This window comes from Pocillopora damicornis, chromosome 3 (assembly GCF_964200805.1).
Source record: "Pocillopora damicornis chromosome 3, jaPocDami1.2, whole genome shotgun sequence".
NCBI lineage: Eukaryota > Metazoa > Cnidaria > Anthozoa > Scleractinia > Pocilloporidae > Pocillopora > Pocillopora damicornis.
Genome location: NC_142672.1, coordinates 2,410,845 through 2,436,149, shown reverse-complemented (window position 1 = coordinate 2,436,149; position 25,305 = coordinate 2,410,845). Strand labels below are relative to the sequence as shown.

General features: G+C 37.6%; 2 protein-coding genes across 3 annotated transcripts; one reads left to right on the top strand and one right to left on the bottom strand.

The window, feature by feature from the left end:
- The first annotated feature begins 4 nt into the window (after nt 1-4).
- LOC113675216 (RAB11-binding protein RELCH homolog) lies at nt 5-16,494 on the top strand. The gene is made up of 31 exons (XM_027191756.2): nt 5-277; nt 774-866; nt 1,116-1,187; nt 1,610-1,677; nt 1,933-2,046; nt 2,425-2,675; nt 2,934-3,273; nt 3,831-3,910; nt 4,314-4,389; nt 4,720-4,815; nt 5,286-5,398; nt 5,740-5,830; nt 5,933-6,004; nt 6,386-6,526; nt 6,991-7,155; nt 7,324-7,474; nt 7,925-7,972; nt 8,613-8,775; nt 9,703-9,728; nt 9,833-9,930; nt 10,239-10,287; nt 10,631-10,704; nt 10,858-10,964; nt 11,388-11,487; nt 12,154-12,236; nt 12,332-12,395; nt 12,757-12,895; nt 13,321-13,437; nt 14,024-14,112; nt 14,570-14,631; nt 14,729-16,494. Exons 1-31 carry the CDS (start codon nt 34-36, stop codon nt 14,856-14,858), a joined length of 3,516 nt encoding a protein of 1,171 aa, XP_027047557.2. The 5' UTR covers nt 5-33; the 3' UTR covers nt 14,859-16,494.
- Nucleotides 15,742-25,192, bottom strand: LOC113675237 (adenosine receptor A3). 2 transcript variants are annotated; one of them, XM_027191780.2, is made up of 3 exons: nt 25,067-25,192; nt 24,851-24,945; nt 15,742-18,299 (listed from the first exon to the last, which is right to left on the bottom strand). In XM_027191780.2, exon 3 carries the CDS (start codon nt 18,283-18,285, stop codon nt 17,137-17,139), a length of 1,149 nt encoding a protein of 382 aa, XP_027047581.2. In that variant the 5' UTR covers nt 18,286-18,299; nt 24,851-24,945; nt 25,067-25,192; the 3' UTR covers nt 15,742-17,136. The 2 variants fall into 2 exon arrangements, with proteins under 2 accessions (XP_027047581.2, XP_089056192.1); XM_089200066.1 differs by lacking the exon at nt 25,067-25,192 and having other exon boundaries at nt 15,742-18,296; nt 24,851-24,947.
- Between the last annotated feature and the right edge of the window lie 113 nt (nt 25,193-25,305).

The following is a 25,305-nucleotide window of genomic DNA, read 5'->3' as shown; positions in this document are numbered from 1 at the left end:
AGTAACCACGCTTCTAGGAAACTTCTCGACAAGATGGCGGATGCGGAGGAGGAAACTGAAGTAACTCCGCCTCGTTTATCCGCGAGCGATTTTGACATATTCGCCGAAAAACTCCTGACGCACCAGTTACTGTTGACTGCACTTGAGCTGCACACGGAATTAGTTGAAGCAGGTCTGGAGATTCCTCGTTTACGTGATTTCTTCTCCAATCCTGGGAATTTCGAACGTCAATACCAGACGACAACACTAAGCGGTAGCGCACACTCGCCAGTTATACGTAAGTATTTTGTTCACCTCTTTTCATAAAAGAAAAACAAAATAAGAATTAACATGGCTTTAATGCTATTTTTGTTTGTTTTATTTGCAAATACACTAATAAGATAGAGTGATTGTCGTAATTAAAACTTATAACAATTCTTCAGCCCATATAATTTTAACCGGAAATCAAGTTTAATGACCGCTTCTGCAATATCGAGCATCTTCTGTGCTGTTCGCATTGATGATATTGTTTTTGAATAAACAGCCTAATGAAAAATAAATTGATTTTTCTATGGGAGACACAAAAAGGTACACACAAATTTCCCTTTTTTTAATTATCGCTATAATTGTTTTTCTCTTCAAATAACTGAACATCAACATGATTTCGGGAGTTTATGAGCTCTCTCCTGAAATATTATCACTATTGATTTCAATGTTGCTCTTCTGTATTATTATGATCAATTGTCGGCATTTAGATGTATGATGCTATACTCTATTTTATTATTGTTTTCCAGCTCGCACATCTAGTATTGCAACCATTGATTCACTGGATGATTATGCTCGTTATTCAGACGATGGTGCCCGAGACACAGATGAAAAGGTTGCAGGTTTGTGGATCAGAATATAGTCAAATTTTGGAATGGTAAAGTTTAGTGATATAAACTTCAATTTATCAATGGTTCAGAATTCCAATTTCAGGGGGTTCTTTCTCCTTGGCCCTCTATCCAATATTGAGCTGAAGGCATAGGAATTTTTGCAGTGTGGAAAATGCCTGTGATTCAGGTTCTTGGTATCTTTAAACGGCATATTCTGGCTTTATAAAAAACATTTAACATATTCTTATTTTGTATTTCAAGTCTTAGAATTTGAATTGAGGAAAGCTCATGAGACTATTAAAGCACTGAGGGGATCTTTGACTGAAGCAACTGGTAATTTTTGTCAAGACTTACATTTATTGAAAATCACAATACGATATAAGGGGTAAATGTCTTATCCCTATTTCATGAAGCAAATGCCCTTCAGGAAAGAGAGTGGCTGGAGGTATCAAGTCCTATGAAACTCAGTACATGAGTAATAGGAGCTTGAAGCTATCACATGTTTACTTGCTATTCCAAGTAGAACTTCAGCTGTACATGATGTTGTTCAGTTGAGCAGGCAGTTTTAGTTTCTGCCCTGTTCATTCCAATGGACATCGTGTCCTGTCTCAGCAGCCACAGATTTTAAACTACGATTGAATTAAATTTTTCAGAATAGACTTCCTGAGTGCAGGAAAATTTCACATTGTAATGCTAATCATGTTTTGATTCACCTTTAGTCAGATATAAATTGTGAGTCTGTCATTTTATTCTAGAAACTGAAACTCCAGCTTCTGAAAGTAGTCATGGAGAGAATATTGACAGAGATCATTCATCTGGAGGGGTAAGGAAGTTGTAAGAGGTATTTCAAATCTGAATTGTGTCAGAGGCTGATATTGAAAGGGACCCATCTTCAGTTTCAATCAAACCTCTGACCTTCAGATATCATGCCTAGATGCTCTATCACTGAAATATATGGCTATTAACATCAGTAGTAAAGTAATATTTTGCATGCAATAGCAATCTTTTAATTAAAAGTGAATATGTTTTTGGCTATGTTGATATCATTAAAGGTATTTATTTTTTATTAATTTATCAGGACTCCTTGAGACCACATGAGAAGCGAGCCCTGAATTTCTTAGTGAATGAATACTTACTAAAGAATGGCTACAGAATGACCTCTGTAACTTTCTCAGATGAGAATGCTGATCAGGTGATTTGAATAAATTGACCTATAATCATGAATTATTTGTGATGAATTAACTCTTTAACCCCCAGAAGTGATTAACATGTAACTTCTCCCTGTAGTAACCATACATTATCAGTGATACTACTCAGAAAACACCATACCCTGGGTGTCTATCTCTCAGGCTGAGTGAAGATTGTCAAAGAATTCGCTTGAGCTCTTTATTGTACATAAAGACAATGATTACTACAGATGTATACCTCTTGAGAGACCAGAATTAGAATTTTGCCATTTTCAATTAGATTTTCAGCCTGTGCTAATAAAACAAATTGAACCTTTCAAGTGTCAAGACCAGGAGGCAATAAATACTTTTTTTTTATAATTTATATTGTTTTTTTTCCTCAGGACTTTGATGACTGGGATGATGTGGGTTTGAACACTGCCAAGCCTCCAGACCTGCTGCATCTTTACAGAGACTATGGACATCACACTGTACCCGAAGTGATGCTGGTGTTGAAATCAGTGAAAGAAGAGAAAGCAAACTTGGAGGCAGAATATGCCAAGTTACAAGAGGAGTGCAAACAGCTTCAGGAGGGAATAGGAGAGTTGAAATATGAGAACCATACATTGAATGAAACAGTTGAAAAATTGGAAAGGTAGATTGTGACAATAGCCAAATAGGGAGACAAGTTTCCTGAATTGAAGTTGATTTTTCATTTGAATTGAATTTTGGTTTTAGTACCAAAGTATCTTTTGTCTTTCTAATTGCTTCTCTATGGGTACCTTTGCAAAAATCAAAAGTCAAATAAGAGGGCTTTTACCCCAGCATGATTAAAAATGTTTTTAGATGGAAATGTGTCAAAACCACATCAATAAAAACAATAATCATTTTTCAATTGTTTTCTTGTTGATAGTGAAATAAAGGAGATTGTCAACTCATCACATTTGACTGAAAGGGCCTCGCTGAGCGTAGAGAAAAGCATTGAATCATCAGAGACAGATACAGATGGTGTCACAGCAGAACACATCAGCGAATCAACAACAAAGAATGAGGACGCCACTGATGGTACGGAGAACATCGATGCTGTGGAGATTAGTGAAAGAGGCAATGTACCAAATGAGGAAGGAAATGGAGACGCTGCGAAGAAACTTCAGACTAGTGAAGAATTAGGTAGTAAAGATCCCGAAGAAAATTTACCTGACGATGGTAGTCATCAACGAAATACCGCCGATATGGAACTGACACAACAAAAGGTAAAATTACACAAATTAGTCCATTAGGTGGTTCTTAGTCTCCTTTGCAGCCTCCTGTTTGGCCTTGTCGCGCATGGGAAGAGAGGGCGTTTATATCGCTACAATTTTAGTAACTCAGGCAAACGACAGTAAAACGTTGTTTATCAGTCCAAGGTACAATATGATTAGTCATTTTCGTCGTTAGAGCGATTTTCAATTGTTTTGGAGACAATGCGGGATTGCTTTATTTCATTCTGTAATTGGTCCAGAAAACTGGCCCCATCGTCTCGACCAATCAGATCCAAAACTTAGACCAAGCGCGACTTGGTCACTCACCTTTCCCGCGCTTTTGGCAGTTGGCTTGTTTTCACGTGAGTTCGGGTTGCTTTGGGTGTGGTTTTACCACCCTCCATCAATAAAACACAATTGTACAGCGTGAAGTGATCTGGCTTGAATTTTCTTTATAGGAAAAAAGATGGACTTGTATTTCAAAAAAAGTGTACTTTATTTTCTTTGAATTGTTAACTTCCCTCAGTGGAAGTTTCGTTGATGCTGTATTTTTAAACTTGTGTGATTAGGGTGATGACCCTCAAGTCAGAACTTTCTCTCCATCGTCTCAGCCAAGCGGCAATGAAGAGAAAGATCAAACTTCATCAAGGTACGGAGGGTGACATTTTTCACAGTGAACAGAACAGACGACAGATTATTCCGGTTTCCATTTTAAAGGAACTTTATTTTTAGTCACTTAATTTTGTGGCGTTAAATATTTCCTTGAAATGAGACCGAGGACAATTTTTTCTGCAAGTAAAGAGAGATTCGGCGCATATCTAGGAAGAGAATGCGGGCTCCAAAGCAGTTATCGCGTTTCTTGATCGTGCATGCCTCTTTTTTTTTCCAGTGACCAAACTCGCCGCGGCTATTCAGATGGCCTATGTAGTTAGAAGCTTTTTTTACACTCGGTGAAAATAAGGGCGGTTCTGAGAAACGAGCAGGCAACACCACATCTGAAGCTTGCTTTAGAGTGTACAAAGCTTGTAACTTAGATTCACTTTTCCTTTCAGAACAACTTCATCTTTATTTAGAGACACGCTGTTGACTTTCACGCATGTGCAGTTAGAGAATAGACTTTCTAATGAGGTAGGTGAACTGCAAACTTTTTCGTGTTTGAAAGACAGTAAAGGTAACTTTCTGGCATTTCTTGAGAGAGACGTAGTGGTTAGCAAGCTGAATCCGCATTGGACGGTCTGGTTTGAGCCGTGAGCGCTTCAGTGAGTTCTCCGGCGGTGAAAAGGCCACGAGGTTCGAGACATTCAACCGAACTTAACGTTTTGGATAGGGATCTTTGTTTTCAGGGTTTCCATCCTTTCTGCTTCATGGAGCAACATGGAGCTGGAAGATAAGAGAGCTAGGGATCAAGGACGTTTAGAAGTGATGAGCGCTATTGACTTGTGTCTTTATAATATGTAGGTCTGTAAGCTTTCCAACGCTGACGAAAATGTGGTTCTTATTGTTGCGAGATGTTTGCCTCATATTGTACCAAACGTGTTGCTGAACAAAAGAGAGGTGAGTGCTAAAAGTAGGCTTTTTGTCCAACTATGCTAATGGCTAGCTTTTTCTCTGATGTGCTGAACAGCGGTTGAGGAGTGAGGGGTGCTTATTGGAACAGTTTGGTTTGGAGAATTGTTGTTCCAATGCTATCTACAGATGAATTAATATTTAGACTTTGCGTCAAGTATAATCACTGCGTGCACAAATTGTACTTGAAATTTAGTCATAAGTAATAGAAGAGTTTCTGTCAGCAAAAGTAATAAATTACTTCGGTTATTTTTTCCCCAAAACAAACAACCTTCAACTTGAAGGAAACGACAAAATATTCGCGTGGTACGATAGAAAAACAGTAAAACATAAAACAATAAGCTAAGAAGGAACAGCGTGGCCAAGGATGGACAAGATTCACACCGATTGCAATACAAAACCTGAATTATATATCTTTTGTCTTACAGAACACTAACTTTCCTTTCGTTTTATTGTAGGAATTGATTCCTGTAATTCTTTGTTCAGCCATTCACCATCCAGCTGTGAAGGAAAGAGATAATCTTCTTCACATGTTATTTAATCTTATTAAACGACCAGACGAGGATCAGAGGTGGGTCAAAAAGCGTTCTTTAGATATACAAGCCACTGTTGTTTCTTAGAGATGAAAACTCAAGTAGAATGTTCTATTATTTTTAAAATAGCGTATTCGTTGTAAAAAAGGAAAGTGATACACTGCATGTGCACATGTCCTCTTCGGAGCCGGGAGTGTAGCCTTTCTTGGCAGAACGGTACTCCGCTTTAGATTTCTCCTTGCGCTGCTTCTAATTTTCAAGACACGTAATCGTTAGAGAGACAAGCAAAGATCCCTGGTAGTCTTCAATTTTTGTTTGTTCGCCTTTTTCATTTTCTTCATCACTGCTTTGTTATAAGTTGAATTATTTACCCAATTAGGCAGATGATTATGAGCGGGTGTGCTGCGTTTGCGCAGGTCGTGGGACCAACTCGAATAGAGGCTGAACTTTTACCACAATGGTGGGAACAGGTACAGTGCGCTTGAACTATATATTGACACAGAGAATCACTTGTGTGTTGTCACTGTGGAAAGAATATGATTAACGTTCACATTTTCTACGCTGCATTGCAGATTGGCCACAAGTATGTTGAAAGAAGACTCCTTGTTGCTGAAGCTTGTGGTGGATTAGCGCCGTATTTACCGGTAAATAACTTACTGAACTCGTTAGGAAATGCAAGCATTTCGTTTCACTTTTATTTCAATGCCTACGTTGAACATTTGGAAGTTTCCAAGGGCGATTTCGAATTTGCTCACTCTTTTTCGTTATATGATGTATTTTTAGGATAGGGTTGTTGGGTCCAATCGGAAGAACACAATGTCTCCCACTTAAAACGTCCCTTTAAGGAGTAGATAGTGAATTTTATCAACATTAACCTTAGAGCCCAGAGCTAAAGGGAATGTCTTAGTGAAAAGTGGGTATTTTTATACCAAAGGCTCGACGGAATTTAGCATGAACGAGGCCTAGTGGGTCAATTTATGATCACGCATTACACCTGTTTCTTTATTTTTTTTTTCTTCTTTCAGGATTACATTCGTAGCTCTCTCGTGTGGTCCATGTTGAAACAAATGCTGAGCGATGATCGAAACGAGGCTGTTCGAGAGGCCGTAACAAAGAGTCTGGGACTTGTCGTGGCGTTTATGGAAAATGTGGATAAATATCAACAGGTAAGGACACGAGAAAGGAGAACGTATTAGAATATTGAGTTACCTTGGACTTTTGGACCATCGATAAAAGTGAAGGTGAAAGAGCCCGCGAAAACGAGCTCAAAACGTTCTCAAAACGTATAGTAAAGTAATATTAATCAAGAAAATAATGTGTGGACGGCGAATGAACTCAAAGACAATAAAGGAGAAGCAAAATTTGTAAATAACTGCAAAACCAGGAGCAGGAATGCAACTTTAGCTTATTAACACCTCTCATGTCCCATATACAGCTTAGCATGCTCAGCAACCCGGCTTGATTCTTTAAGCTAGTTCTCTGCAGCTCCGTACGTAGCAATTTGAACCTTCCGGCCGACTTGAATTCCCTTTGGGAACTCAGAATGTTTCTTCGTCCTTAGCTTGTCAACATGCAGCGTTTCTCTTTAACAGTGGAATGATTCAGATATTATGCAACTTTTTCCTCTCAGGCCTACGAGTTGTTAGAGGAAACGTTGTTTGATCCGTCAGAAAAAGTAGCGAAGACTTCCAGAGAAGTGTTTCTACCGTCATTTGCCGCATGGGCTCAAGATCTTGATAAAGTAGAGTCTCATCTCTTCACCTCCCTAATCTCCATAGTGGAAAATGCCTTAAAGGTAAGGTGTCTTTTTAAGTGTTTGGACACAATACTTGATTTGACCTTTTGACTTGTCACTGAACAGGGAGTACCTATAACTCTGTCGCCGTGCTGTGTAAACTTGGTCTTAGTGAGCATTTCAATTGAGCGACCTCACTGAACTCATTGATTGGTCTCTATTTGGTAGGATTTAGAGCAGGTTCACGAACTTTCCAATGACTCAGAGGATACTGAGAAAGTACATAAAACATTTGAAGCAATTCACGACAGACTGGCACGCTCTGTTCAAGTTATTTCATCGCTTATTCCGGTGCTGTTTGCCTCAGTTCTACGGACAGGTAAGCTCCAGGTTTTCCAAATTTTTGCGATTGGTTTTTCCCTATGATCCCCTGGGCAGCATGAATAAAGACATAACTGGCAATTCTGCTCTTTGTTATGAAAGCAAACTTTGACATTCTTTAATTTTGTAATGGTCGACTAGTAACTTGTCGGTTGTCTGTCGGTGGCTTTACGGTTATCTGTCGGTGGCTTGTCGGTTATCTATCGGCCGACAGTTGGCCGACAGTCGGTAGAGGGGAGCTGTTCTTCCCAATTATCCATTTTTGCATCATCTTTGTTTTCTTACTTAACGCATGCGCGGCAACCTGAAATCTGAAAGGTTGAAATTTTTAGTTAAAACTTTATGTCCACGTTCTGAACCTTTATCATGTTATTTGTACCATTTTTCACTTGTTATCAGCTGTTTTCTTACTTTTTAAGTTGTAATGCTCTGTTTTTCTCCAACCCAGCGCCATTTTCCAAAAAGCCAGAAGAAGTCGAAAGATACAATGTGCCAGGTGCTGTTACTAAATTTTAACTTCTTACTAACTGAGTGCCCGAGCCGTACTGAGGAATGTTGGCCTTAGGTCGTGGCAGTGCGAACCGAGTGCAGCGACCAAAAACTGATATTCTCCACTACGGCTCGAGCAATCGAGGATAATTAGGAGTTTGTTATATGGTACTGAGACCAAACTTATTTAATTTGAATTTGCCGGCTTTCGCGACCTAAAGTGCACAGCTTGTGACTGTTTCCGTGGATGTGGTCCGTATGGCAAAGTACGCACCAAGTAAGAACCGACCAGAACGCTCGAGTTTACGTTACGACTACCTTACCACACGATGATAATAATAATAATAATAATTTGATGAGGTTGATCAAAATATCGTGTTTTGTTATTAGCCCGCTGATGAAAAAACTTATCTCTAAAGCAATTACAAGTCCCGAAATTGAGCGATGGTTGGGTTAGGTCGTTCTTTTACCATCGATTTCCACCTAAGCAAAGAATTAATTTTATCACTACTTACGGCAAAACACATAGCTGTTAGACGATATCACGCATAAGCAAAAGCAGGCTAATGAAAGAGGAAGAAAAAAATAACCAAATCAATTAAAATCAATTGAATAATACAAATGACCCCTTGGTTTCTCTCAACCAGTTGCACCAGGAAGATTGCTAACACCACAATCGCCGCTGACCGATATCGAGACGATTTTTGGCGGGAACCAGGCTGTCGCCTTCCATGTTCGTCGCTTTGACAAGCACGTGTCGGAGGACCACTTTGATTCATGGGATAGTTTGACCTGGATTCATTACGAATGGTAAGAATAGTTTGATTGGATACTTCAACTAGGCGCAGTAATATTTCAGAAATATTTCTGGTGCACACTGTATTTTGTTTAAACGTAAAGCCACAGAAATAACTTTTTACTAACCGAGCGCGTGGGCCGTACTGGGGAATATTGGTCCGAGGTATTGGCAGTACGGACCGAGCACAGCGAAATCCATACAGAAACGAACGATATCCAATATTTCCCAGTTCGGCTTGTGCAAGCGAGGCAAGTAAGTAATTTATTATATGGCACTCAGACCAAACCTGTTTATTTTGAATTTGCCGGCTTTCGAGAACAAAAATATACGGCCGTGGAAACGGTCTGTATGGCAAAATCCCAACCAAGTAAGAGCCAACCAGGACGTTCGGATTTACCTCAAGACTGCCTTGCCATATAATGATAAAGAAATTCGAAAGTCGGTGGTTCGATTCCACGTGGGAACTCGTATTTGGTTTAAGGGGGTAAGTCTCTAAAGAAACTGTGGTGCTGCGTCGGTGGGAGAGTATGGCAGGTAATTTAGTGTTAACAACTGAGTTGAAAACGTAAATTAGCCACCGTAAAGGGTAAAAAAGCTGACGTTTCGAGCGTTAGCCCTTCGTCAGAGCGATTGGAGGAATTGTGGGTTGTGTGTGGGTTTATATGCAGAAAATGGAGCTACGCCATTGGTGGAAATATATGCTTTCCGGAAAGCCGTAAAACACTAGAACAAAAATTTATCTTCCAAATCGACACCCTTAATCCCCACGGAATCAACGAGCGCTTCTCATTCAACTAATTTATTCTTGTTTTCTTGTCACCATATTCCCACCAATGGCGTAGCTCCACTTTCTGCATATAAACACATACACACTTCTTTCTTTGAAGATCATGTTGATTATTGAAAACCTTGGGTTTTTTTTTCATTTCTTTTTACAGTCTACCCAATCTGTGTGATATTGTAGGTGAGTTCATTTGTAACACCTTTAGACACTAGGAGATATGATTACTTATTTTCTTGCCACATATCAAAGGAGTGTCTTTAAAAACTGCACTTCATCTTTTCTAGGAAAAGTTCATGTATCTTTGACGGATTGTGTACAACAGTTGATTTCCCTCTTTCGCTCTTTGTGTATTACACTTGGGAAACCATACTCAGACAAAAAGGTGAGGAAAACATTACATTTTCAAATACACGTCCATTTTTTAACTTTATCACTTAAACTTTCAATATTTGAGTAAATATTTCCATTTAGCAGCCATAAATTGTATTGATAAGGAGAGGTTGCTCTTCAGGAAGGGTAAGTATTAATTTCTGCTTGTCCGGCTAAGTAAAGTCTGTCCATTTCACAAGGTGTATGTTTATAAAAGAATTTCCATTCCTCTCATAATATTGTTAATTTTTCTTTTCAATAAGATGCATCCATAGTATCTTTCAACTGCCTTGTCAAAATTGCTATAACTCTTGTTTGCAGATAAAACCATTTTGTATGCAAAGATTAAATGTTCTCTCTTTAGACGAAGGTAAGTTTTATAGTTTAGTCCTTTGATAGAGCTCACTTGCGAGCAGGTTTTTTTGTTTTTCTATTTTTCCATTTTTCTTTGGGAGGGGGGTGGGGCAGTGGATGGGACAGTTTAGTTGCTCGATTTGAAAATCTCACCTTGGCAGACTTTTGCGCCAACAAGGTCAGCGCTTCACGCCTTATCGCAGCGTTTCATGATAACTGGTAAAATCATTAATTTCTGGTCATCTAATCTGCCTATTTATGTCTATTTGTAAAAATAATCATAGAAGTGATGAAAGTAATGTTGAAGTCTTCTTTTGTCACTAGGGTTCATTTCAACCTTTTTCTTTTGTGGTCTTTAGAAAAAAGAGAAAGTCTCCTATCCAGTGCCTCGCTTCCAGTTCTGGTCGCTGGCGTCCTGGGTTGTTTTGATTCGGTAGGTTTTGAATTATCAAATCCATTGGTGAAAGAGTAAGCGCTTGTAGGACTTATAACAGACTGTACGTTATTACTGAAGTCGTGGACTTTCACATTATAAAATCAGCTCATACTGGACGTTTTCTTATTCAACCTTACTTGGTCTCACCAGGAGGACGACATGTCTGAACTGACGTCATTATTACGCAATTCGGTAATTGCCCTGGCTGAAGCTTCGGCATCACTCGAAGGACCAATCATCATGTACCAGGAGTTGAGGTGAGTGACAGCTGATTCACGGACCCCTGTTACAATGGCGAGACACGATTGGCTCATTTGCTCTCGTCCATTTCTCGACCAAACTTTTCCATGTTGTTATTCGCCATAGGTTTGAAATTCTTAGCCACACATGTTATTATAAGGCCTCTTTAGTGTTTTTCAGTCTTGCCAAACCAATTTTCCTGTCTTCTTCGAGCAAAAACTTGCTTTGAACGTCAGATGATTCAGAATTTTATTTCACAATTCCTTCAGTGATTTATGACAGGATCACCCAAAAATGTTTATAAAAAAATTAATGTGTCGATTAATCTTTGAATGTCTTTGCTCTCTAATACTGATTACACTTTCGCATCAGAAATACGCTGTCACAGCTTAAAGTATTAGTATTGTTACCACTGATTTCGTTTGATGTTCTTGTTTTAGTACTTCATCCCGCTATCTTGAGGTACTTATAGGTGTTCTTTGGGAGATAGTTGTCCATTCCAGTTCCTTAGTACGCTGCTGTGCGGCTCCTTTATTTACTGTAAGTTAACTCACTCAAATATATATTATGTAATGATTCGTCTAACGTTGAAAATATAGCTTGCATGAAATTCACTCTATGCTCCAGAGACCCTTATCGTTTCAAATCCCGTTATTTAGAAGTGTTTAACAATTTTCTACTTACCGTAAATGGTACAAACTATTGACTACCGACACCGTCATTCTGAAAACAACTCAGTAACCTGGCTGCATAAATATGACGTGTCAGAATCTAATGCTAATGACAGGAAGCAATATTAGACCATAATTTTTCCTTCACGGTGTTGTCTGGACTAGCAAACAAAACTATTCACCTACTCGTACATGTACATGTACATGTACGTGTAACGTCCGAAAAATGTCGTGCATGTACAACACCTCAGTCATACTTTGCGAATGCTTTCCGCTTGCTTCTCTCTATGCGTTGAAGTCGAAAATCGACATTTTATTATAACTGTTCCTGTACATAAGCAAGCTTATTTGCCCAACTTGTAAAAACTATCTTATGAATTCTGCTATTGTCAGACGAAACGCGTAGGAGATTAAAACAAGTTTTTACTACTTTAGTTTGTGCAGAGCTGCTCACTAGTTTATCATTTTAAAAAAAAAATTTAAAAAGTTAAATCTACTGAGTGTAAGATGCCGTCGTATCTTTCACCCTTTGCAGGTGTTAATGAAAGGTGTTGACCTGGATCTAATCAGTAGAAAGGTTTTACCAGCTCTAGTAACTTTAGCTTCCGATTCACAAATGTAAGTTAAAAGGCGTGTTATCAACATATTTTTCACTTTTTTCCTCTTATTTGTGCTGAAATATTGATTAGTTTTTTTTATTATTTTTTGTTCAGGTCAGTTAGAACGGCGGCAATTCCGGCGTTTGGTGCAATAGTAGAAAATGTCACCGATAAAATGGTAGATATAGATGTAATCTGTTGTTATTTTATGCTCATACCCGTACTTATTACAATTTTTCTACGAAAATTTAGCCCAAGAGAAAGAGATGCGCCGAGTTAAGCCCTATGTGAAGCAATAAGTTGTAAATTAAAGCTAGACCACGTCCAATATCGGGAGCGCCCTGAATGTGATTCTGCTAGACAACGAATGGAACCAGGGATGGCGTATTTTTACTGAAGATACGATTAAAAGAGGGAAGGGTCCTCAACAGTTAATTGTGCCCGAAAGGGGCGGGGGGGGGTGGTAATAAATGCCTGTACAGGCCAGTAACATGGAGTTTACTGTCTTTAATCTGGATTTTTTTAATTTGCGTCGACAGATTTTAGAAAAAGTTTATGTACAGTTCCAGTCGTTTCTTGAAGACCCACAATACAAAGATCAACATGAACTACAGGCTACCATGATAAGAACGTTTGGCAAGGTCGCCCCTCATGCAGAGCCACATTTCAGAGATGAAGGTAGGCTAGAATTTAACCTTTAAAATTCAATTCCATTCAGTAAGATGACCTGCCAGGTCAAAGAGAAAAGAAGGCGACAGACCTCTTTCATAAATAGCGAGTTATGTTTTTATTCTTTTGTATGCATGTAAAATAAATTAGCCTTTCTAGTGCCGTCAGCATGCTCAAAATCAATGGAATTTTCACACCAAAATGAGGGCCTAGTAAGTTCATCTGCATGTTCTTAATAGAATAGTAATCATGCCTGCCATTATGAAAGAAGTCTTTAATCCAGGAGGAAGATTATAAAACTATGAATCCGTGTCCTTTCACGCGTCCATTTCACGGAAACAAATTATTTCTATGAACGAAAATTCCACTTTTGGGAAACACACTACAGTTCTATCCAGAGTATGTTGCTAATTACAATGTCATTTGTTCACTAGTTCTCTTACCGCGGTTGGTTGTCATGGCAACAATCAATAACCAATCACAAGACGACACGAGACGGAGGGAGATTGCGTTGGAGCTAATGGAAGCTTACGTGTCTTTGACGTGTTGTTGTATCCTTCTCATTATATTAGAGAAACTTTTATTAGAATTTTTCGGTCGATTAGTTCCATCTTTCCGTCATGTATTCTGGGTTATTATTTGAAGTTGGTCACAAGTCCACAACTTGATTTGATTTCTCTGCATATGCCAATAGTTGTCGTCAAGCTCATCCTACTAATTCATGTAGGCGATGAACTATGTGCAAGGAGCTGACTATGGTCAGAGTTCTAGATTTTTCCATGTTAGATTGTGCCTCGCTCTCAGAGTTTCGTGCGGCGTGCTACCATTCGGCAATTTTTTATCCGCAGAACTTCTTAAAGCGTCAAATGTGTTATAAGGTCGCACAAGATAGTCAATTTTGAGCTCGATCATTTAACATTTGGCGCGAGCGCGATGAAATTCACTGCATCTGTTCTCTTTTTTAGTCAGAGTTACCTTAGACTGTTTACACTGCTTATCTTATACTCAACGCACTTAAATTACTATTTTGTCACTATTTTTAACCCCTATTCGTCTTATTTTCGTTTAGTCGAGGCATTTCAAGTGGAGAGATATCGAAATAATTTGTTGTGGACTTTTTTCCTTAACCATTCTTTGTCATCTCTATTGATGTGTTAAATGATTACATCATCCCAGGACTCCGCGCGGTTAAACAGGACATCGAGGCTTTGGCTCCAGAATGCGAGGTTGGGCCTAATAACATTTTGTTAACGTCACGGTACAATGGCCATGTCGGTGGTTTGAAAAACTAAAAAAACAATTGGCCATATTGGTGGAATGACAGCTCTCTCAAATCCAAATCTTTTTTCTTGAATAAGTAAACAAATATGACCGCTGGTCATTTTGTTCAAACGTTTTAATGACAACTTGAGATATTTACGTCACGATATTCCATCGTTACAAATTTGGCTTCAATTTTTCAGTTTGTCATTTGTAATCCATGTAAATCTCCCCAATCCTTACCAATCCGTGTCCCCTCTGTTTATTAGTACCTTTCTTGTGCCTTATAATCTTGTAGTACTAACATTAAGCAGTTTTCTTCGATATGATTGTTGTAATGCGTAGCTCCAAAATGACCCTTTTGAGGCAAATGCTATTTGTAATCGCTCCTTTTTCTATTGTTTTGTTTTTTTTTTTAAACAGGAAACCGTTCATGTGCTTCTCAGAGAATGCGAGGTTAAGGCAGACCAGAAATCACTCTCACAGTAATTATCTGCTTTGAATATCGATTGAATTTCATTCTTTTTTTGTTTGTTTTTTTGCTCGTTTCCTAAATGTGAATCTTTTTTTCCTTTTTCCAAGCCTTCCTTCCAGTAGCAAAATAGGACAAGAAATTAAAAGCACGTTTATAAGTGGATTCCATCGATTAAAAGATGCACAGCGACCAAAAATGGCGGACATTTTTAAGAAGAAAGATCGCTTTGACTCATGACAAGCGCGGTGTCTCCCAGTTTACTACAATAACCTTGGTCAGCGGTACTCCTGTATCCATGGACTCTTTGCTCTAAGCTTTGGAGAAATTATCAGAAGTGACATTGAAGAATGGGAAGGATTTTAGAGAATTGTTCGAGTCAAAATGGTTGAATACCAAGGCCGAAGATGCATGGTATACTTTACCAATTGGTGAGGCTCAAATTTGAAAGAGATTACAACAGAATTAAACTATTAAAGTTAAAAATGAAAGTTATCGGTATTTCAGATAAGTATGACATAACCAAGCGATATCCGGCTTTGCATTAGAAACGGTTATGTGTAGTTCCAGCTTAGGAGGACAGTGCAGTGCACTCGTCATAGTTTCTCCATCGCGACTGTGAATAAATCTCGCGGCAATTAAAGAGCGGTTTGTTAGTTCTAAGATGCGCGTGTCTTTATAAAGACGAACAAACGTGCACTAGACTTGGTATGGGTTTTCTATTTTTTCAAGTGTAGGATCTTTGAATGGTCAACGTTTGTGTAAGACTCCCAGAGGCTACGTAACGATCGTAATTATTTACCGCATTTCCCTTAATAAGAACTTGACTGAATCTGCCCCAGCAAAAGGTGGGGAACTTCTAGTGATATTCCCTTAGTGATGTTCTACAATTTTCAAACCTTACTTTTGATACAACGAAGTCTTCATTTAAGGCTTAAAGCGTTTTTCGGCCCTTGCAGATGAAGAACCACACTACAAACTGTATGTAGTGGTTTTTTTGCCTGGGCGCTAAAAAGGAAAAAACGATAGCTTCCATTTGGAGCGAGAGCTTCGCATTTGGGAAACTACTCTCCTCAGAACTGATAATTATCGTGAACAAATATTTAGTAAATTTTCGCAGCAGTTGGAAGCTATTGTCAATTTATTGTGTCAGGTTAAGCTAATGAACATTTGAACATTTCATGTTAGCAAGTTGCAGTTCGTGGTATTTCAAGGTGATGGAAATCTCTTAATTAATATCATAACCGTGTTTGTGATTATTGTTGTGATTACTGTTTTGATCATTACCGTCGTCATTGGAAACATAACCTTTATGATATTGTTCTCGTGCTTCAGTCTTAAGCTCTGGAGTCAGTTGTCAGCGTTACATTTATTCGTACGGTTTCAATGCAAGTCCAAACAGAATGATGAAATAATTTTGAGATTTATCACTTAGGAAGAAAATATTAATTCTAGGCTCGATATGAACTTTATATCTTTGGACAAATTAGAGGATTGTGAACATCAAAATTTGTGACGGGGTGAGAACTGTTCATAGCTTTCTAAAAGCGTTGTTATAACAACGTTTTTAGAGGACTCGTATTGTACAGATTGTCCATTTGAATGGGTTTCTTGCCTGATATACCAATAATAGTAATAATTGTTAAGGATCTTTTATAAAAAAAATTCGGCAGAAGCACATCTGATCACATTTTAAATTTTTGTTAAATTGCCATTCTTTCTCAATTACTTTCGTTCGTAAAAATAGTTACTAAATAAAATGACTCTGAAAGTATATTTTTTAGACCTTCGCGCAAAAATACTAAAATACTTTAGTGTAAATAGAATTAAAAGATACCATGCAAAGACGGTAAATAAACTGAAGCCTTTTCCAGCAGGAGGTCTTTTAGTGGAGTCCTTATGTGCTACAGCATTGTCAAATGGTTGGGAAACAAATATTATCATATTCATTATCACATCATAATCATCAAAAATGTAAGTTAGAGTTGAGAAGTCTGGTATAGATATAATTCGGCATCTATCAAACGTATCTGAAAACATATATATGTATATATGTATATATGTATAATAAGATACGTTAGATGGATGCAGAATTATATTTATACCCCAGACTGCTCAACTCTAACTTACATTTCTTGATGATTATGATGTGATAATGATGATGCTGATTTTGGCATCTACTTCAAGAGATCCATTTGCTATAATTTATGTCATTTTAGACCGTCGTTCAAGAATAGCTAGGTCCGTTTGCCAATAGATCTCAAAGCAATTCTGAAATGTCTTGAGGGCAACCCTCAAGATAAAACCAAACAAATCTAATCCAATCCATGTTGTCCACACAATTCAGTTTACATCAAAGCGATTGCTATTTATGTCGAATTTGCTAGTTGACCAAGGTGTAAGCAAAGCTACTTTTACTAATGTCATTGAATGCTTCGTTGTTCAAAACTTCTGTTTTGACATATAAAGTTTTATTGTACATGTGTCTATTTCAGCTCTCCTTCATTACAAGCACGTGTCAAAGTTGTTCATCTTTCACTTCGTGATCTCTCCTCGAATCGGTTTTAGGTTTGTCTAAGGTAATTGGAATGTATTTGCCTTCGTCCATTTGAGACACGAAAACATTACAGGCCTCTGTTTTACCAATGCTGGTTATTGTGTTTCTTCTGTAGCGACCAACTTCAGTGCTGTTGCTATCCTTTCTTTGCAGTGTAGAAAACTTCCTAGACAGTCTTGCCAAAATCTCAAAAAAAGCTCTTCTGAAATGCCGGCTTCTCCAGCAATAAATCACAGGATTAGCAAAGGACGATGTAAACGTCAACATTTTTACGAAAGCATTTAAAATACTCTGTTTACTTCTGAATGAATCTGAAAAACATTGCGGACAGGTCTTTAACAGGAAGTAATAAAGGCATGAGGGGAACCAAGTGGCCACAAAGACTCCAATAACAATTAAAATTGTGGTGCTTGCTTTACGTTCGTTCGTTTGTCGCGGTCTCCGGGTTTCAGTACCTCCCAGGCTCTTTCTGTCACTCAATATCTTCTTTATGTGCGACCTGGCAGTGAGATACAAATAGCTATAGCAAGTTGTTATGATTACGAATGGCAATATAACGTTGGTTACAATGACCATAATGCTCCACCAGCGTGTAGGTTCGTAATTACACTCCTTATTAGGAGAATCTGACTCCCATGGAACAAACGGTAGCAGTGATATTACTATCGCGTCAAACCAAGTGAGTAACAAGCCCGTGATAACTCGTTTGTGTGTGACAACGGTTGCATATCTCAGCGGCCACTTTACGGCGAGCAGGCGTTCAACGCTGATGACTGAAAGGCTCAGGATAGAGGCATATCCGGTGAGAAAATACGAAAACCGGAATACGTCGCATATGATGATATCGACAGACTCTGCCATGGAAAACTTTTTGAGGATGTAACTGGGCATGGCAAGTATTCCTACTAAGAAGTCAGCGATCGCTAAACTGAACACAGACAGATATGTGATGCTGTGAAGTGCAGGCTTAATGAGGATCGCTGTAAATACCAAGCTGTTTCCGAGCACAGTGCCAAGCGATAAAAACGAAAGAGTTACAACCACGGGTGTAACAGGCAATCTGTCATTGATATGCATATGGACCCCTGTAGACATACTGCTGTTATTCATCTTGAGGTTATCTGCTGTGGTAGTAGATATATATCATTATATGAGATGATGTTTTCATCCATTTTAACAGCTGTTTCAAAAGACTCTTTGATGTTTCAATTTTAAATGTAAATTCCTATTATATCTACCCTGAAGGCAATTATCTTTCAAATGGAGCCCTTGAAAAATGTTGACGAATATTTTACGCGCAAAATCTGAACTAAAATCCTCTAAGGAAATATAAAATCACAATTTGTTCGTACTACCAATATTTTCATGCTGTCAGCTTATGGATAGCGAAAAAAATTCACGCGTTTACATAGTCAACCGATTCATGTAAATCTACTGCAAATGGTTGTTAGGGTCAAGCATGAAAGGAATCATGAAAATGAAAATGTGGTACAAATATTAAGTCCTATGGTTAAATGAGCTCAACAGAAATCGATCTTATTTCCTTTATATCACTATTTCGCTTTGGACTTAAAAAAAAAACACCCTGTGATATTCCAGTATCTCGCGAAAGGGAAATATAAATCAAATTCAAGCAGGTTTCTTCTCGAGTGTTAAGAAATAATCTAATAGCGCCTGTAGATCTCCTTCTAGCTCTAAAAATTATATCTTGCCGATAAATTTCTTCGCTAAATACATTTCTACCTCTATGCTGGTCTTTGAGTATCGCCGTTCCGTTTCAACATCGATCCTAACAGTTGAGTGGTTTTTGAAAACAGAACATGTTTTAGGAAATAAAAATTTTCCATGAACAATTTTAAATCTAGATAGAGAGACTTAAAGCTAGGTGATGCCTTTACGATTAAAATTTTGGTCATTTTATGGCTAACAGTTAATTTCTTTCCGTTGCGGTTAAAAGTTAAAAAAATTACGGTTAAGGTTTCTTACGACGAACGATTAACCTTAGTCATGTTGTACGTCCAACTCAGTGTTAAATTTTTAACTGTTAACCCCATTGAGAACCTCTAGACACAGAAATAAACTCAAATGGAGAATTTGAAATTCGCAAAAACATGTTGCACTTACCGCCCTGTAGTAGTGTCGTGCAAATAAAAATTCTTTAAAAATCATTACTAGGAGAATTTTCACGTTATCTACGCTGTATCAAGTGCATTTATGCATACCAGTTTGGCCTCCCTTGAAGATCTTTAAAGGGGGGTGTTTCACAATCTTGACAATAACTAGCCTTTCTTACCTGCGAAAGCGACACAGGAGTTTCATTTTCCGAAAATATCTTTGCTGAGAGATTAATTGACATTTGTTTCATTAAAAAATCGATTAAAAAAATCGCGTTAAGAGTTTGTCACGGGATTAACTGGAATAACACTTGAACAGAAAATTTAAAGTGGACAAATAAGCCGTGATAATGAAAAGAAGCCTTCATTTTCCTTTTGTTAGCTTGTTCACGATACAAATTTGAGGTTATCGACATATGTTTTAGTTTTACTTCGTGAAAGACTTTTCTCTCAATAAGACTGGTGCAGAAAACTCTCGTGTTCAAATGCAGAAAGGCGCTTTTGAGTTAAATATTGCATCTCCGTTCAAAGCAGTGATTTGGAAAATGTTTATGTACCAGGTTGACTGAGGAAAGAATATTTTATGACGGTGGAATATAAGGAAAAGCCATACAATGAGTGAAGGAAAACGTCATAACTAGTTTAAGAAAGAACCATTTCTCACTCTCGATTTACTTTTTTGTATTGTTGTGCACTTTCAAATTCTATTAATTCTAACATTGACACCATAAATGATTGGTTCTTGTTGCGCTTAAATTGCTGCCAAGACATGATTTTTAATTTTCCTGAATCACTCCAGTTGTGGTTTCTAAAATTTCCTTACTCTTTGCGATCAAATGGCGGATGATTTTTTTACGGCTACTGCCTCCTATGGAGGCGAGACCATAGCGTTGTCTTACTGAGGGAGTGAGGGTAACAATAGAAGACGAACGACCTCTTCGTTCACAACGAAGTCTGTCTCGTAGTGACAAACAATAAGTAGCACCGAAAAACAGAATGATCACCTAGTATTCCGTAAAACATTCGAAGCAATTCGAAGAAATCGTCACTAAGCGTTGAACGACCGAAGATGTTCCCAAATAAGCTAATGGCAAAAGCGAGGAATATCGGGTAAGACTCGGCAGACTTCGTTGTGGACGAAGAGGTCGTTCGTATTCTATTGTTACCCCAACTCACTCATTAGGACAACGTTATGGCTTTGCGGCAGAAGACGACAAATATCTCATAATCATTTCAGAATGGCGCGTGAGAAAAGAAAGCTTTTCCTTGCAGAAATGTCTTAAAAGTGGTGATTAGCGCATCGTGAAAATATAGAGGAAAAACTTTTTCTTGAAAGAGAGAGCATTCTGGTGTTTGAATCAGCGAATTATTTCCAGTAGATCCAAAGATACAATTTTTTCAGTTCTAACCGTGACACTACAATAGATGATAAACATCTCAAAATAATTTCATAATGGCGTCTCATGCAAGTAATTGAAAAAAAGACTTCTCCTTTGCAGAAATATCTAAATAGGTTTGATCTGCATATCGTGGAAACTTTAAAGGCAAATTTCATTGATTCGAAAAGAGATCATTTTACCATTTCAATCGGCGACAAATGCTCAAAAGACCTGCTATATCTGCGGAGGGAGCAATGCGTTGAGTTTAACAGGGTGACGCCATTCGATGGAATGATTGAATAGCGGAATGGTGGAATGGCGAAATATTCACAACGAGGAATGCTTTGTTGCATGAAAAAATTCTAGCTTTATGATTTCAAAAAGATATTTGAGTTTTGATTCAGAAATTAGTAATGGCCAACTGATATGCCCTTGAGCAGCTGTCGACAGTTGTTTGGACAGAAGTGTTTCTTTGAAGCGTTCGTAGTTGACTTCACACTGTGTATTTTTTTTTCGTATAATTAACACTTGAGTATTCTAAAGTCAGACCTGGAAATTACCGCAATTCGGAATTTTTCATTTGTACATATTGCCACTAACAGATATCTCTATTTTTATATATTTTGTAGAATTTACATTCATTTTTGAAAACAGTCTTACAGATGGACGGATAAGATTACCTTCTGTTCACTTTAGGGCAATCACATCGTTCTTAAGCTCGTATTTTCATCTAAGAAAATCATAATAGATCAGAAGACACTTTAGACAATACGCCTCTAAACTACAGCAAATTGCTTCTTTTAGCATCGTACTTGACTTTTTCGGAGTGAGGATATATTTTGTAGCTTCTTCTCCCTAGGGCAAGTTATACTAAAAATATGTTTATTTATTGTTTTTTTTAGAGGGCACGGTAACGAATCTTGCAATCTGATTGGTTCTTTACCCGGTCAGTATTTTCCTATCTCTGCCCACGGGCCACGGTAACGCTCTCGTGAGTCGCCGAGTACATCCCAACTTTCGTTGTCATTTTTCATAAACATACCTCGTTTTCCGGCTGGGCAGTATTTTTAAGCAAACACGTCGGTCACTACCTCAAGCCGATAAATAACTTATGAATCCTCTCTTTTCTCTCTATCAAATCACTTTGGTTGACAGAAAAATATTGGTTTCAGAATGAATTTGTATAAACATTAGTGTCATTACGTTGGTTGACAAGCGGCCTAAAAACCGTCTGCAATTAATTTTAATCGTTCACAAAAAGTACCCAGAAAGTTGAAACTTGAGGTATTTGGTTACAGTTAAACTGAACGATGGAACTTTCATTCATTTAATATCTGAATTTTCTCGAGCAATTTGTTCATAGTGAAAGAGCGAGCGAAGTTTTAATTTAAGTTCTACAACAAATATACGCTCCTGGTGAGTCTTTCCAATTCCGTTCAATTTGGACATTTGTACCTTAAATTGCACAACAGAAATTGAAGGAATTTTTTGAGAAAAGGCCGCATTACATTCCCTTGTATCTCGTTGGAGTGTGCCGTTCGAATTTAGTTTTTGTGAAGGAAAGATCAGAGTTAAACACGCCATTACAGCAAACAAAGGAGCAAACTCTCACAACTTCAAAATAAAAAAATTGAATTTACTCACAATTACTTTCCTCGCCGTTTACTTAATGAACAGAGGTAAATCTTCGTACATGAATGAATGGTCGATGAGAGTGAATAATACTTTCCGTTAGATCATTGACTGATTTTGAAGAAAACATTGTCGTGACAGTCCTTGCCAAACTAGTTCTGTTGGTTTTCAAATGTTCCTACGCTTTTTTTTTTTCTTGCGCGCTCTCTAGTTGACAGGTGTCAGATTGTGACAGATACTTGTAAAAATAATGTTTCAAAGTTTGTTTGGAAGCCTTTTAAATCACCTTTATCGTTACGGAAATGAAAATGTTTCGCTGAGGCATCTCTCTTAAATTTGCATCACCTCTATTTTAACTACCATTTACTCACTCAAAAATTGTTCAGTTTATGGAAGATCTTGTCGTATTTACGGCCATAAATCATTCGGGTTCTTTCGGAAAGAATTTCGTCAAGTTTAAAAACAATAAATATGTTATTTACCGGCTAAGGGTCGGTCCGTATGGTGAAAAACTGTGACCTCAGTCTTGAAAATGCTTCCCTCGGCCTACGGCCTCGGGCAGTATTTTCAAGACCTCGGTCACAGTTTTTCACCATACGGACCTCCCAGCCGGCAAATAACATATATGCATGCAACTCGGAAAATATGAATGACAAAAGAAGTGAATGAAGGAATTAACCACTGCTTTATTCAGCGTTTCATTTGTTTGGGCCAGCGTGAATTCACACTTGAATTTTGCGATTCGTGAAGGTGATTCCATGACGTTCTTGATGTGAATCGTAATATTTTGTCGAGAGGGCCAATTTTTTTTTTCATAAGAACTAATCAGATTGTTGTTTTATATATTGATTCAAGTTTCCTATTATTGCATATCTTTCCAGGTACAGATTAAATTCTTAGTAGGTTTGTAACTCATTGAATTGTAATGGAAATTTTTCCTTTTCCCCAAAAGAAAGGTATTCAGCGACAGTGCAACGCAAAGATTCTTGATAGAAAATTTGAAATGTTCCTCATTACATACCTGCTGAACGAAAAAGATAGGTTTGGCTCTAAGATTAAGGTAGAATGCAAATTTTGTTCCACTTAGAAATCCATAAACTAAGTGCAACTTCGCACTTTCCAAATGGTTTAAATTTCAAAGTGCAAAAGTCGCATTACCCAAAAAGGAAAAATTACTTACGAGAATCCGGAATACGGCACTTTTAGTTCCATGTGCAATACATCAAAGGGCGCACAAAGATAGCCCGCTTTTTGTTAATTCACATGGGCATATAATTTTACTTGTGAATTTCTATTTTGTAAGGTTTAGAACAAATTAAAAACATCAACCTTTCTTATGGCGATGAAGCACTGCATAGAAATCAACGTCAATGAAAATTGTGTTTGCAAAGCTTTACTTGTTTTTGATTGAAAAGAAAAGTCATCAAACGAACCGAAGAGAAACTTCTCTGTCTGCCTTACTTGAGGAAGTGAATTTCAAATAACTTTTAATATCGTAAATAGCTATCATAAGCCCGGTTCGGTAAGATTAAAGACAGCTTTCTGAAAGCCATTCAAATTACGCTCGTCATCCTGTACTAAATGTTAGTAGTGTAACTAATGTGGTTGGTTCTTTTGAATATTTGTGACATCAATTTAAAATAAAATCATGAACGGGAAAAGTATAAATAAATATTTTTTCAGTTTCCCTAAGTTGACGTCGGTGAAATGACAGTTAAAACTAACGAGAAAAGAAAAAAAGGAAATCAGAAAAGTCGTAACAAAGCAAAACATAGAAGGCGGTCATTAAAAAAATTGTATTCCTGTCGAGTCGATGAAAAGTGCTAATAAAAATTGGGAAAATGTAATAACGATATAATGTTTCGTGGAATAATGAAAAGGGACTCTGCGCCAGTTGAAAAAATAATGATGAGAAGAGATCAATAAATCCTAAAAAAAGGACGTAAAATTAAAACTGCTAATAATCTATGTCTGTGTTTTGTTGATTTAAACTCTACCAAGTGTTTCTTTCTCAGGTCATCGATAAATGTATTGAAATTTATAAATGAAAATGAGAATCAACTACGTCGGGATTGTTTTCTACCATTTTGGAAAAAAAGCAAGTTGATTAAAATTTCTCCTCAAGAAAATAATCAAATCTTTTTCTTATTTCTCAACCTGTTTTAGTAGAGAACAAGAGCATGTAAAAGGTTTTGTTATACTTGACTTGGTCCGTGAAGTCTCACTGATGTAAAAATAGTAATTTCATCACTGCTATGGGCGAAAATAAATTACATAAAAAGCTTGGATAAAAAACACCGAATTTCTGTCTTCGATCAAACAATTTGGTCTTATTTATGTAACAAGAAGGAAGAGTTAAGAGAAAAGTGTGCGTAATGATGGTTTGTTTTTGCTGTTATCATTAACGAAGTTTCATCCTTTGTATACTTTCACAGCGTGGTCGTTTACATTTCGTACGACTTAAAGATCATGAGGATAGGCAAATGGAACGAAGCTACAGACACATTTCTCACAAACATGAAAAGTTACTCCTGTTTAGTTATCACTTACCTTAAATAAGCAATGCATAAAAGTTTAATCTTAGAGCTTCGTCCTCGATTCGATCGACCGCTCGTGGAAGGAGTGAGATATGTGTTTTAAAGCCGCTATTAGCCGAAAAGATGGTAATGGAAATTAGTGATATTTTCCTTATAGTTGATTAAAAATGGAATATGCCGTCATTGCACTTTTAGAAACGTGTGAACAGTGGATGTGATTACAACTCACAAGCCATTCAGTGCCTTTAGAGAAATACTCTGGGATCGACCATAAAACCTGCTGTTCTAATTTGCAACGAGATCAGTGGATTGCATTGGCTTTTGTAAATGCGATCATCCACTCGCTTATCCTGATTATTTTTCCTTTTACACCTAATGACAAATCTTGCCCCGGAGATGTGTGTCAAGCAGAGATGACAGCTGCATTTAAGCAAGCAAATACTGACGCCTGTGCAAATTTAACATTTG